General features: G+C 44.2%; 1 protein-coding gene across 1 annotated transcript; it reads left to right on the forward strand.

The window, feature by feature from the left end:
* Positions 1–7,807: 7,807 nt before the first annotated feature.
* Positions 7,808–13,575, forward strand: LOC112260433 (overexpressed in colon carcinoma 1 protein homolog). Its single transcript, XM_024435579.1, has 5 exons — positions 7,808–7,811; positions 8,351–8,375; positions 11,444–11,479; positions 12,568–12,647; positions 13,568–13,575. Exons 1-5 carry the CDS (start codon positions 7,808–7,810, stop codon positions 13,573–13,575), a joined length of 153 nt encoding a protein of 50 aa, XP_024291347.1.
* Positions 13,576–13,700: the final 125 nt, after the last annotated feature.

A 13,700-nucleotide genomic window follows, 5' to 3' on the forward strand; every position in this document is an offset into this window, starting at 1 on the left:
TTAAATCAAGTCAAATCAAATTGTATTTGTGACATTTGCCGAATACAACAGGTATTCGGTATACAGTGAAATGCTTACTTACAAGCCCTTAATCAACAATGCAGTTTTAAGAAAAACAAGTGTTAAGAAAGTATTTACTAAAATAAACTGAAGCAAAAAATGAATAAATAAAAAATAAGAAAATTGAAAAATTACAAATAATTAAAGAGCAACAATAAAAAAAAACAGTAGCGAGGCTACAGAGTCAGTGTGCGGGGGCACAGGTTAGTCAAGGTAATTAAGGGTAATATGTACATGTAGGTAAAGGCAAAGTAACATTGCACACATAATAAACAGAGAGTAGCAGCAGCATAAAAATGGGTGTGATGGTGGGGGGGGGATCAATGCAAACAGTCCGGGTAGCCATTTGATTAGCTGTTCAGGAGTCATGTGGCTTGAAGTAGAGACTGTTAAGAAGCCTTTTGGACCTAGACTTGGCGCTCCGGCACCGCTTGCTGGAGAACAGTCTATGACTAGGGTGGCTGGAGTCTTTGGTAATTTTAGGGCCATCCTCTGACACCAACTGGTATAGAGGTCCTGGATGGCAGGAAGCTTGGCCCCAGTGATGTACTGGGCCGTACTCACTATCCTCTGTAAGCGCCTTGCGGTCGGAGGCCGAGAAGTTGCCATACCAGGAGGGGATGCAACCAGTCAGGATGCTCTTGATAGTGCAGCTGTAGAACTTTTTGAGGATCTGAGGACCCATGCCAAATCTTTTCAGTCTCCTGAGGGGGAATAGGCGCTGTCGTGCCCTCTTCGACTGGTCATGGTGTGTTTGAACCATGATAGTTTGTTCATTGATGATATGGACATAATGGGTTTATCTTCACTCACAGTCAATGCATATTCAGCTTAATTCTCATGATCTCATGACTGCAGCTCCTGTGTGTGTGTGTGTGTGTGTGTGTGTGTGTGTGTGTGTGTGTGTGTGTGTGTGTGTGTGTGTGTGTGTGTGTGTGTGTGTGTGTGTGTGTGTGTGCGTCTGTGCACCCAGAGTTAATGAAAGTTCTACCCTCAGGGTTTGGAGAGGACAGAGGACATCTGTATTTATTAAGGAATTGGACTACATAGCTCCAGCTCATTTTAAGCAAGGAATCCAGACATTGCAAAACACTGTATCATCAACACCTGAAACATTATGTGACCAGAAAAATAGAACATTGTTGCTACGGGAAACCATAAGAACCATTATCTTAAGGGGGATGAGTAGCTTACACAGGTTCTTTTGGTTTACTGTGCCTACAAACTACTGTCAATGCACACACGTGTTATTGTGAAAACTGGATGCATTTACTTGTGAGGAAAGGCTATCTGATAGTGGTAGCTAGTTTTTTGTATAGTGTTTATTTGACCATAGGGAAAGAAGCTATTGCGTAAATACTGCAATGCGGGTTCCATGGAATTTGAGCCCTGAGAGTAATCTAGTAGGCTAGTAGTACACAGCAAGTTATCCAAGCTCAGGTCTTGTTACCAAAATGGCTTGTGAAACATAATAAAACATTCAGAGAAGGAAAGGCTAGTGGAGCTGTTGTGCTTTATAAGAGGATCACACAACACTGAACTTAGTTTGACCCCAGTTGAAGGTTTTGAAGAAAATATTATTTGTGAGATATGTCAGGCTTCTCAAAGGCTTTCGGGCTTTGAGTGTCAATGGAGTATGCTTTTCATCTGTATATTTTAACATGCATGTTACCATATCAGGAATTTGGAAAGTCACACATACAAGCTGGAAAATTGATAATGTCCCCTTTTTAAATAAATAATTTGTTCCTTACCAAACTGGGAGCTCCATTGGCCTGCTTGCTCCACACCCTCCTCCCCATTCCCCCGTTTCCTGGGCAACCCTGTCAGGGTGGAGAAAAAGAGAAAATCATATGAGGGCAGAGCATCTCTCTCTCTCTGTCTTTCTCTCTCTCCTCCTCCCTCTGTGTATATAACAGCATCTCCATGCTTTCACACACCACTCAGTTCAGTTCTGCAGAGGGGATGGACACAGAGCGCAGGAGTCTACCACCAAATAGGAAATCAGTGTGACTGAGAGACATAAAACAACTCCTTCTTTCATCCCTCTTTCATCTGTTTCCATCTCCACATGGCTGTTGCTCTTTTCTCCTTTCCCTCTTTGAGCTCCTCTCGTTTTCTTGGACGATAGCTGCATCCATGCAGAATGGGTTGTGGCAATTCCTCAGCCGCCAGCACGTCTGGAGGGGGTGAGTGTTCTTGTTCCAGAACATACACTGTGTGTGTGTGTGTGTGTGTGTGTGTGTGTGTGTGACAGGAGGGTTCATGCCCAAGGGAGGGGGTGTTGTGTGGATCGTGTGTTAGGGTCATTCCTGCTCTTTCTGCATGTTTGTGTGTGCATGCTTATACAGTTGTTTGCTGAATTTTGTATGGTGGTCTCAAGGGTGAACAGCGGTCTTTAGTCTTTAGCTCAGACTTTGACCCCTGGTGGCCAGGAGACAGCAAAGTGTCTTTAGGAATTTAAATCTGAAATGCTTACAAAGATAGGTATAGTGTGTGTGTGTGTGTGTGTGTGTGTGTGTGTGTGTGTGTGTGTGTGTGTGTGTGTGTGTGTGTGTGTGTGTGTGTGTGTGTGTGTGTGTGTGTGTGTGTCATTTAGAGTTTCACTTATATTTATGCCGTCTCTTTCTCAATGGGATGTGGATGAAAGAAAGACAGGATTTTGGCATCTCAGCAGCTAGTCCTCCTCTGTTTCTTCAGATGATTGATGCTGGTTGTCCTCTACTCCTTTTGAAATGCTCACTCTTTATCCTGGTTTCATTCATCAAAAGCCCAAAAAGGACACCTTTTACTGTTCAAATACCTTAAGGTCTTACTCGTGAATGTTCCTGGTTAATACACTACCGTTCATTGCCATGAGCAAAGACTGAATAAAATGCCTGTTGTATTTCTGAGATTGGAGATTTGTATAGGCTGCAGCTGCGGTCATAAAATGATGGTAATAGAATCAGAGTGCCTGTGGAATTATCTCAATAACCAGCAAAGTGCAAGAGAGAGAGAAAGAGAGAAAGAGAGAGAAAGAGAGAATATATATATATATATATATATATATAGCTAATCAGCACAGACCAGACAGGCTCCTTGTCTAACAGAACCCCAGGAAGCTAATGGGACAAACAGCTTCATGTTTTCGCTTCTCTGACTCTACCCTAGTTCACGGTAAGGAGTCCCCAGGGGAAAATAATGTGAACTTGACGTGAGAATTATGATTATGTATGTTATACAATGGAAATATGTGGGAGATTCTCTGTGAAGGATCTTTAAGCCCACAGTTAGAGGTCAATCTCCAGCTCAGGGACAAGGATGTGAAGACATGTGACAATGTCATTAAGGGAGCTAAGGTAACTGAGCTAAACGACTACCGCCCCCGTAGCAGTCACTTCCGTCATCATGAAGTGCTTTGAGAGACTAGTCAAGGACCATATCACCTCTACCCTACCTGACACCCTAGACCCACTCCAATTTGCTTACCGCCCAAATAGGTCCACAGACGACGCAATTGCAACCACACTGCACACTGCCCTATCCCATCTGGAAAAGAGGAATACCTATGGGGGCAAACTACCTGTCCTCCAGGACACCTACACCACCCGATGTCACAGGAAGGTCAAAAAGATCATCAAGGACAACAACCACCCGAGCCACTGCCTGTTCACCCCGCTATCATCCAGAAGGCGTGGTCAGTACAGGTGCATCAAAGCAGGGACCGAGAGACTGAAAAACAGCTTCTATCTCAAGGGCATCAGACTGTTAAACAGCCACCACTAACATTGAGTGGCTGCTGCCAACACACTGACACTGACTCAACTCCAGCCACTTTAATAATGGAAATTGATGTAAAAATGTATCACTAGCCACTTTAAACAATGTCACTTAATATAATGTTTACATACCCTACATTACTCATCTCATATGTATATACTGTACTCGATACCATCTACTGCATCTTGCCTATGCCGTTCTGTACCATCACTCATTCATATATCTTTATGTACATATTCTTTATCCCTTTACACTTGTGTGTATAAGGTAGTAGTTTTGGAATTGTTATGTTAGATTACTTGTTGGTTATTACTGCATTGTCAGAACTAGAAGCACAAGCATTTCGCTACACTCACATTAACATCTGCTAACCATGTGTATGTGACAAATACAATTTGATTTGATTTTCATTATACAAAACAAAGGTCTAGGGTATTTTTTATAGCCTATTGGCAACCTAAATTTGGCCAATGCTAAAATGACCCTACACCCATCCATAACAGTATTGGAATCGTTAGTACTGTAGACTAAGTGTGATCATATCAGCAGTGTTGCACAACACAGCGGTGAGGTCAAATTACCAGTTGTATTACCAGTTGTATTCTATATGTGAGTCTGGTTAAATTCTCCTAACAACCTGTTGTCTAATGTTTCATCTTTATAATGATCAGGTAAGGGAAGTTTCGATTCCCAGTCCATCTTTATTCCACACCCATGTGTTTGTCCAGCTAAATAGGACTGTGACTTCCTAAATGTACTGGATATTGTGCTTCTCATCCCTCCTCTTGTGAAACCAGTTCTGAGTCCCCTTAATAATGAATACGATTTTCTAAGGGTTGTGAAATGGCCACTCTGACTTCTCCACTTACATTGTTACTGTATAATGGCTTTGGTCTCGTCTTCTATAGATGAGGATAAAATGGTGATGTTTGTTGTGAATTGGGAGATGGACATTTCATATTTAAATATGAATAACATAAGTATTAGTAGATGGACAACATTTTAGAATAGCATTGGGGACCCGACGGTGCCATACTTACAAACATGAGAAAAAGTTTAAGCATCAGCCAATTAAAATTGTTGACGTAGTTGAGGCTACATTTTAGCTGTTCCTATTACATGACATGGCACATTTTGCCCTAAGCTAACCTCACCAGGTGGCCATGATTATATGCGGTTCAAATTCCAAACAATTAACATGTAGCCTTTGATCACAAGCAACTATGTGGACAATTTTAATTGGCTGACGATTAAAAGTAAACTAAAAAAAAAACTTTTTTTGTAAAGTTGACAAGTATGGCCTCCATAGGTGTACACTCTTTGTCAATGTCATGTTGTGTGGTAACAGAGGAGATGGAGGATGGGGGAGGTGGTTTCATTACCTGGTTTTTAAAAGTTCAATAATGTTCCTTTTGATACAAGGACAGATTATTGAGACACAGCAGTGAATACAGAACATTCAATTACTTGCACAATAAAATAGAAACAATTGTGTTTCTAAGAATTTAGTAGCAGATGAAGAAGGTGATTGAAGACAATTTGAATGGACTGGAATGGAACACATTTTGTGATGTAATATAAATTCATACGGTGTAGCATACAGTATGCTCGATGATGTATGATCATAGCTACATGACGCAAACGACCTGACATAAACTATGTCCACTGTAATCTCCATCCACCGTAATCTCCGTCTCCCGTAAACTCCGTCCCCCGTAAACTACGTCCACCGTAAACTACGTCCCCCGTAAACTACGTCCACCGTAAACTACGTCCATCGTAAACTACGTCCACCATCATCTCCGTCCCCGTCATCTCCGTCATCTCCGTCTCCCGTAAACTCCGTCCACCGTAAACTACGTCCACCGTAATCTCCGTCCACCGTAAACTCCGTCCACCGTAAACTCCGTCCCCGTAAACTCCGTCCACCGTAAACTACGTCCACCGTAAACTACGTCCCCGTAAACTACGTCCCCCGTAAACTACGGCCACCGTAATCTCCGTCCACCGTAAACTACGTCCACCGTCATCTCCATCCCCCGTCATCTCCGTCCCCCGTCATCTCCGTCATCTCCGTCCCCTGTAAACTCCGTCCCCCGTAAACTACGTCCCCCATAAACTACGTCCACCGCGATCTCCGTCCACCGCGATCTCCGTCCACCGCGATCTCCGTCCACATTGATCTCCGTCCACCGTGATCTCCGTCCACCGTGAACTCCGTCCACCGTGAACTCCGTCCACCGTGAACTCCGTCCACCGTGAACTCCGTCCACCGTGAACTACGTCCACCGTGAACTACGTCCACCGTAAACTACGTCCACCGTAAACTACGTCCACCGTAAACTGAGTCCACTGTAATCTCTGTCCACTGTAATCTCTGTCCACTGTAAACTCCTTCCAGTTACATCCACTGTAAGCAGTTGGTCTATTTGACCCTTGTTTCTCAAAGTTAGCTGCCTTTGATATAGAGTATACCTGATATCCATCAAGGTTCAACCCTCTCCAAGGTCCAACCCTCTCACAGGTCCAACCCTTTCTAAGGTCCAACTCTCTCTATCCGTCCTGTCTCCCAGAGCCAGTGCAGGTTGTTATGACCTCTACATTTCTCTGACAACCTCCATAATACAGATCCAACCTTCCCTATCACTCCTCTTTCAGAGCTTATCCAACCCTCCCTTTCCCTCCTCTATCAGAGCCTGTCCAACCCTCCCTTTCCCTCTGTCAGAACCAGTCCAATCCTCCCTATCCCTCCTCTCCCTCTGCCAGAACCAGTCCAACCCTCCCTATCCCTCCTCTCTCTTTGTCAGAACCAGTCTAACCCTCCCTATCCCTGTCAGAGCCAGTCCAACCCTCCATATCCCTCCTCTCCTCTCTGCCAGAACCAGTCCAACCCTCCCTATCCATCCACTCTCTTTGTCAGAACCAGTCCAACCCTCCCTTTCCCTCTGTCAGAGCCAGTCCAACCCTCCCTATCCCTATGTCAGAGCCAGTCCAACCCTCCCTATCCCTATGTCAGAGCCAGTCCAACCCTCCATATCCCTCCTCTCCTCTCCTCTCTGCCAGAACCAGTCCAACCCTCCCTATCCCTCCACTCTCTTTGTCAGAACCAGTCCAACCCTCCCTATCCCTCCATCAGAGCCAGTCCAACCCTCCCTATCCCTGTCGGGGCTAGTCCAACCCTCCCTATCCCTCTCCTCTCTCTCTCAGAGCCTGTCCAACCCTCCCTAGCCCTCTGTCAGAGCTTCTCTCTCAGAGCCAGTCCAACCCTTCCTATCCCTCCTCTGTCAGAGCCTATACTCTCTCTCTCAGAGCCAGTCCAACCCACTATATCCCTTCTCTTCCTCTGAACCAGTCCAAGCCTCCCTACCCCTCCTCTCTGTCAGAGCCAGTCCAACCCTACCCCTCTCTCAGAGCCCGTCCAACCCTCTCTCCCTCTCCCTCAGAGCCTGTCCAACCCTCCGTACCTCTCCTCTCTTTCAGAGTCAGTCCAACACTCCCTACACCTCCTCTCTGTAAGAGCCAGTCCAACCAAGGTCCAACCAAGGTCCCTCTCTGTGTGACGTGGAGTTGGTACATACAGTCCCCCCAGGAGAGCTCTGGAGTGCCACTCGAAAGCCACCAACAACTGTCAAATCACAGACAGCCCTACGAGCTCATCCAGCCAACATCACCCGCTGTGCTCTTTCACTGCCTTTACAATGGGTTCTGGATTGAGCACTGCCTTACAGTGGGTTCTGGATTGAGCACTGCCTTACAGTGGGTTCTGGATTGAGCACTGCCTTACAGTGGGTTCTGGATTGAGCACTGCCTTACAGTGGGTTCTGGATTGAGCACTGCCTTACAGTGGCGTTCATTAAGCTGTGGCACATTGATTTCTGTAACATCTTCTAAGAGTGGGAAGGGAGCTGTTAAGTCAGGTAGTTGTGTTAGTAGTGATGTATGGAGCCTATGGCATTTCCGATAGCATCAGAACGGTACTGTAGAGATGGGTACAGTGATTAGCTGTCAATGATTCTGTCTGCTCTGTGGTTACTGATATTGTGGATGGTAAGGATTCTTCAAAGACAGAGTTTGTCGTGTTTGCTGCACCTGTATGTAATGCACTACATCGCTATAAATTAGGGCTGATCAACTCCGGTCCTGGAGGGCCCGAAACACTTCTGTTTTTTGTTTCTACCTGGTGGTTAATTGCACTCACCTGGTGTCCCAGGTCTGAATCGGTCCCTTATTAGAAGAGGATGAAAACCAGAAGTGTTTTGGCCCTCCAGGACCGAAATTGAACAGCCCTGCTATAGATAAAGCAGGCACACAGTACAAACAGGAGAGATAGACAGTGTGAATGGATGAGTAAATGTGGGCTTGATGTAATGTGTGTTGAGTGGACTCGCTGTGAGACAAGACCACCTCAAATCAGCAGCCTCACAAATAAAATTGACTTTTCTATTTTATTCCACACGTCATGTAGCATCCAGAACAAAATAAGGATAGTTGAGTATTTATATTATTTTTATTTTTATTGAGTTCACAGGACCTGCAGAAACTTCCAAAGATTTGTAAGTACAGCAACCGTCTCATCCGATTACTCCTTCATAGACTCAACAAGGTGTTGCCTTCATAGTGTACAGCACAGAGAGAGGAGAGTGTGAGAAAAAGATTTATAGACAACAGGGAGGAGAAAGAGAGAGAGGGGGAGAAAGATAAGAGAGAGGGAGTGGGGAGAAAGAGAGAGGGGGAGAGAGATAATAGAGAGGGAGTGGGGAGAAAGAGAGAGGGGAGAGAGTTAATAATAGAGAGGGAGTGGGGAGAAAGAGAGAGGGGGGAGAGAGATAATAGAGAGGGAGTGGGGAGAAAGAGAGAGGGGGAGAGAGATAATAGAGAGGGAGAGGGGAGAAGGAGAGAGGGGGGGAGAAAGAGAGAGATAATAGAGAGGGAGTGGGGAGAAAGAGAGAGGGGGGAGAGAGATAATAGAGAGGGAGTGGGGAGAAAGAGAGAGGGGGAGAGAGATAATAGAGAGAGAGTGGGGAGAAAGAGAGAGGGGGGGAAGAAAGATAAGAGATAATAGAGAGAGAGGGGGAGAAAGAGATAATAGAGGGGGAGAAAGATAATAGAGAGGGGGGGAGAAAGAGATGGGGAGAAAGAGAGGGGGAGAGAGATAAAGATAGAGAGGGAGTGGGGAGAAAGAGAGAGGGGGAGAAAGATAATAGAGAGAGAAAGTGGGGAGAAAGAGAGAGAGGGGGGGGGAGAAAGAGAGGGGGAAGAAAGATAAGAGAGAGAGGGGGAAAGAAGAGAGAGGGGGAGAAAGAGAGAGAGGGGAGAAAGATAATAGAGAGAGAGGGAGGGAGAAAGATAATAGAGAGAGAGGGGGAGAAAGAGATAGGGGAGAAAGATAGAGAGAGGGGGAGAAAGGGAGAGGGGAGAAAGATAGAGAGGGGGAAGGGAGAGAAAGAGAGAGGGGGGAGAAAGATAATAGAGAGAGGGGGAAGAGAGAGGGGGAGAAAGAGATAGGGGAAGAAAGATAGAGAGAGAAAACGGGGGGGAGAAAGATAAGAGAGAGAAAGAAGAGAGAGGGGAGAAAGATAATAGAGAGAGGGGGTAGAAAGAGAAAGAGAGGGGAGAAAGATAATAGAGAGAGAGAGGGGGAAAGATAATAGAAAGAGGGGGTAGAGAGAGGGGGGAGAAAGATAGATAGAGAGAGGGGGTAGAAAGAGAGAGAGGGGAGAAAGATAATAGAGAGAGGGGGTAGAAAGAGAGAGAGGGGAGAAAGATAATAGAGAGAGAGGGGGTAGAAAGAGAGAGAGGGAGAAAGATAATAGAGAGAGAGGGGGTAGAAAGATAATAGAGAGAGGGGAGAAAGAGAGAGGGAGAAAGATAATAGAGAGAGAGGGGGGTAGAAAGAGAGAGAGGGGAGAAAGATAATAGAGAGAGGGGGTAGAAAGAGAGAGATGGGAGAAAGATAATAGAGAGAGAGGGGGGGGAGAAAGATAATAGAAAGAGAGAGAAAGGGGAGAAAAGATAATAGAGAGAGAGGGTAGAAAGAGAGAGAGGGGAGAAAGATAATAGAGAGAGAGGGGGTAGGGGAGAGGGGAGAAAGATAGAAAGAGAGGGGTAGAAAGGGAGAGAAAGATAATAGAGAGAGAGGGGGTAGAAAGAGAGAGAGGGGAGAAAGATAATAGAGAGAGAGGGGGTAGAAAGAGAGAGAGGGGAGAAAGATAATAGAGAGAGAGGGGGAAAGAGAGAAAGAAAGATAATAGAGAGAGAGGGGGTAGAAAGATATTAGAGAGAGAGGGGGTAGAAAGAGAGAGAGGGGAGAAAGATAGATAGAGAAGGAGGGAAGATAGAGAGAGAGGGGAGAAAGCTAGAGAAGGAGGGAAGATAGAGAGAGGGGAGAAAGATAGAGAAGGAGGGAAGATAGAGAGAGAGGGGAGAAAGATAGATAGAGGAGGAGGGAAGATAGAGAGAGAGGGGAGAAAGATAGATAGAGAAGGAGGAAAGATAGAGAGAGAGGGGAGAAAGATAGATAGAGAAGGAGGGAAGATAGAGTGTGAGAGAAAGAATGAGAGAAATGTAATCTGTCTTAAATCAAAAAGGTCTATTACATGTATGTATCTTATACTGATATTCCCTTGCAATACCTCAAAATGCCTACTTTCAAATATGGTATTTGTACGATGCAAACATTTAAAGTGAATCCTCTGGTAAATTGTTCAGTCTTTCATATCAAGACCTTCAACTCTTTTACGAATAGAATATTAGTGTGTAGAGAAATGAAAATATGTCAACTGTACTGATTTTACAATGAATCAGCATTGTTCAGTAAAGAACTGACTGACTGTACATCAACAATATGTGCAACACATCCTGCTGCCCTGTCCTCCACCAGACGCAGTGTGCCACTGTCAGCATCACAACGTGGGCATAGGGAGGAGGCAGCCATTTCCCCAATTTAAAAAAAATAATTCAGTGTGTGTGCTTTATGATAAACATCTGAGCAGTTAAAGTGCTCAATCCAGAACCCTGACAGCAGCACACTGCCAACCACAGCCAGCCAGTCAGTCACACACCTCCAGGCCTACAATGCCCCGTTGTCACACAGACACGACATGTACACTTATTTCATGCCTCTTTTGTGGACAGAGAAGAAACGTGACAATGTCCATGGCATAGTCCAGTAACCATTTCACCTCCATTCATTGTAGGTAGAAAAGCATCATCCACATTGTTGATTCCCTATGATCAGTGGCCTCACAGAACCACTACATCAAGTTTTGATTTATTTTTCCGTTATTTAACTAAGCAAGTCAGTTAAGAACAAATTCTTATTTTCAATGACGGCCTAGGAACGGTGGGTTAACTGCCTTGTTCAGGGGTCGAACTACAGATTTTTACCTTGTCAGCTCAGGGATTTGATCTTGCAACCTTTCAGTTACTAGTCCAACGCTCCAAACACTAGGCCACCTGCCACCCCAAGTCTTGCCCATCTCATAATCAAGTCACATTCACTATCCAGGTCAACTATATTAATAAATTCTCTGTGACGTGTTGGCTGTTGTGTACAATATGTTTGTGCTTTGAGCATTCTATCCGGTCATGTGAGCTGATCTGTGGTTATTGTCTTAATCAGGACAGAAGAACCCTCACCAGACGATGAGAAAAGAAGGTAAGTGATTGTCCTATCGTCCTACTCCTCTGCAAAAGGTTTAGCCCAAACACAATCCAAACCATGTGTGTTCTTACCGTCATTAGATCGCATTAAGGATATACCGTCCGGCCTTGATTTCAACGTCCACAGTTGTCTGGTCTGGACTGCACCAAATCTGAACCAATTATAGACGTCTATGTTTGGACAACACAGTACAGTACAGTAGAGCAAGGCAGAGTACATTACAGTACACAGTAAAGAACAGTACAGTACAGAGTACAGAGTATAGTGTACTGTATTGTACTCTACTTTACTGAACTATACTGTACTCTGAATTAAACTATAATCATACTCTACTGTACTGTGCTGTACACTACTGTACTCTAATCTACCGAATTAAACTGTATTATCTATACTCTACTCTATTGTACTGTGCCGTACAGTACTGTGTTGTTCAAACTTGTGAAACATAGACTTGACGTCTATGATTTGTTCAGATTTGGATCTGGTCTGCACCGACAAAATTTGTACTTGTTTGGAATAATACCCAGCATGCTTTGCACGTGTTTGTTTTTACATTTTGGTCATTCAGCAGACCCTCTTATCCAGAGTGACATACAGTCAGTGCATTCAACTAAGGTAGATAAATAAAAACATCACAGTCATAGCAAGAAAAAAATGTCTGTAACCATTACTAAGAATGTTATTGTAGATGAACTGGCCTGTTGGTTATTCATATTGATAATCTATAGCAGTTGAAATTTTGCTGTAGAATCAATGACAGGAAATATGTGTTTTCTGTCATTGAAAATAACTTATTTTTAATGTCTGAATATGTGTGTTTATTTTTTACATCTGCAGAAGGTGTCTTCACCTTTCATTCAGCACCTAAAATGCACCTGATTTCAACTTCTAAAATATTTGTATTTTTGACGTCTGGAAATCATCTCTGGGACTGATGCTTCCTTAATGTGTTTTGGTTACATTCTGTACACACACACTGCAGTGCTAACACACATCATACCCTGTCGTTGGTGAGAGTCTGCCACAATATAGTGTCTGGATGTCATGTGACCTTGGATCTTTTTTCATACTACCTCTCTCAGGAACTATGGCGGGGTGTATGTAGGTCTGCCATCTGACATGACCACTGTGGCAGCCAGCCAGTCCAAGTCCACAGGAAAAGGTACAACATGACAGCTGCAAGATATCTGTGTAGTGTTGTAAGGTTTAAATTATGCATTGCAATACGATTGGTTGTTACATAATTTCCACTAATTTTGACTGTACAGGGAATATCAGATGATCTACCACTCAAGGACATACCACTCCTATTTAGCTGGTAGTTGATAGATTGATAGATTGATTGGTTCCTCCTTCGTGGGAAGTCTCCAGAACATATGGCTGTCGATGGTTTAGGAGTAGTGAACCACTGGGCACACACTGGTTGAATCAACATAGTTTCATTGAAATGCAGTGGAAACAATGTTGAACCAATGTGGAATAGACCATTTATTGTCATCTGTGTCCAATGGGGAGACATTAGATGCCAGTAGTGTGACATCTGTGTCCTTATTGGAAAGAGACAGATTGGGAACCTGAGGATGTGAATTCTTCGTAATGTGGATTTTAAAAAATGTGTGGAGGGGCAGTGGGTGGGAGTGTGTCTGGGAGTGTGTGTGTGTGTGTGTGTGTGTGTGTGTGTGTGTGTGTGTGTGTGTGTGTGTGTGTGTGTGTGTGTGTGTGTGTGTGTGTGTGTGTGTGTGTGTGTGTGTGTGCATGCGTGCCTGCGTTGGTGCGTGCATGTGCGTTTATGTGTGCAACACAAAGACTTTGACTCAAAAGACTAATTTCATAATGTTGATAATTATGATGTCTGTCTGTCCCTCCCCGTAGACTAAAATATATAGAAGGGAATCATTGACATACAACACAGGTACACAACTATTTTCCTCCCTTCATCCTCTTGACATGATAATACAACACAATTAATGACAGCCTGCACGGATTATAAATGTTGTACTCAAACACAATAACATCTTATGCAATGTGGTGGCTGGCTATGACCTCTGTCTGACTGTCTGCATGTGTTATTCTTCTTTCCAGGACTGTAGATACATTATTCAAAACATACAGGGACATTCAATTCACACGTTGAGAGGAGGAGTGTGCTCGGATTACTGATTCCCCAACACAATACAGCCTTCGTAAGAGTGAGAGACCGTTCCCTGGCCCGGAC

Source organism: Oncorhynchus tshawytscha, linkage group LG01 (assembly GCF_018296145.1).
Source record: "Oncorhynchus tshawytscha isolate Ot180627B linkage group LG01, Otsh_v2.0, whole genome shotgun sequence".
Taxonomy (NCBI): Eukaryota; Metazoa; Chordata; class Actinopteri; order Salmoniformes; family Salmonidae; genus Oncorhynchus; species Oncorhynchus tshawytscha.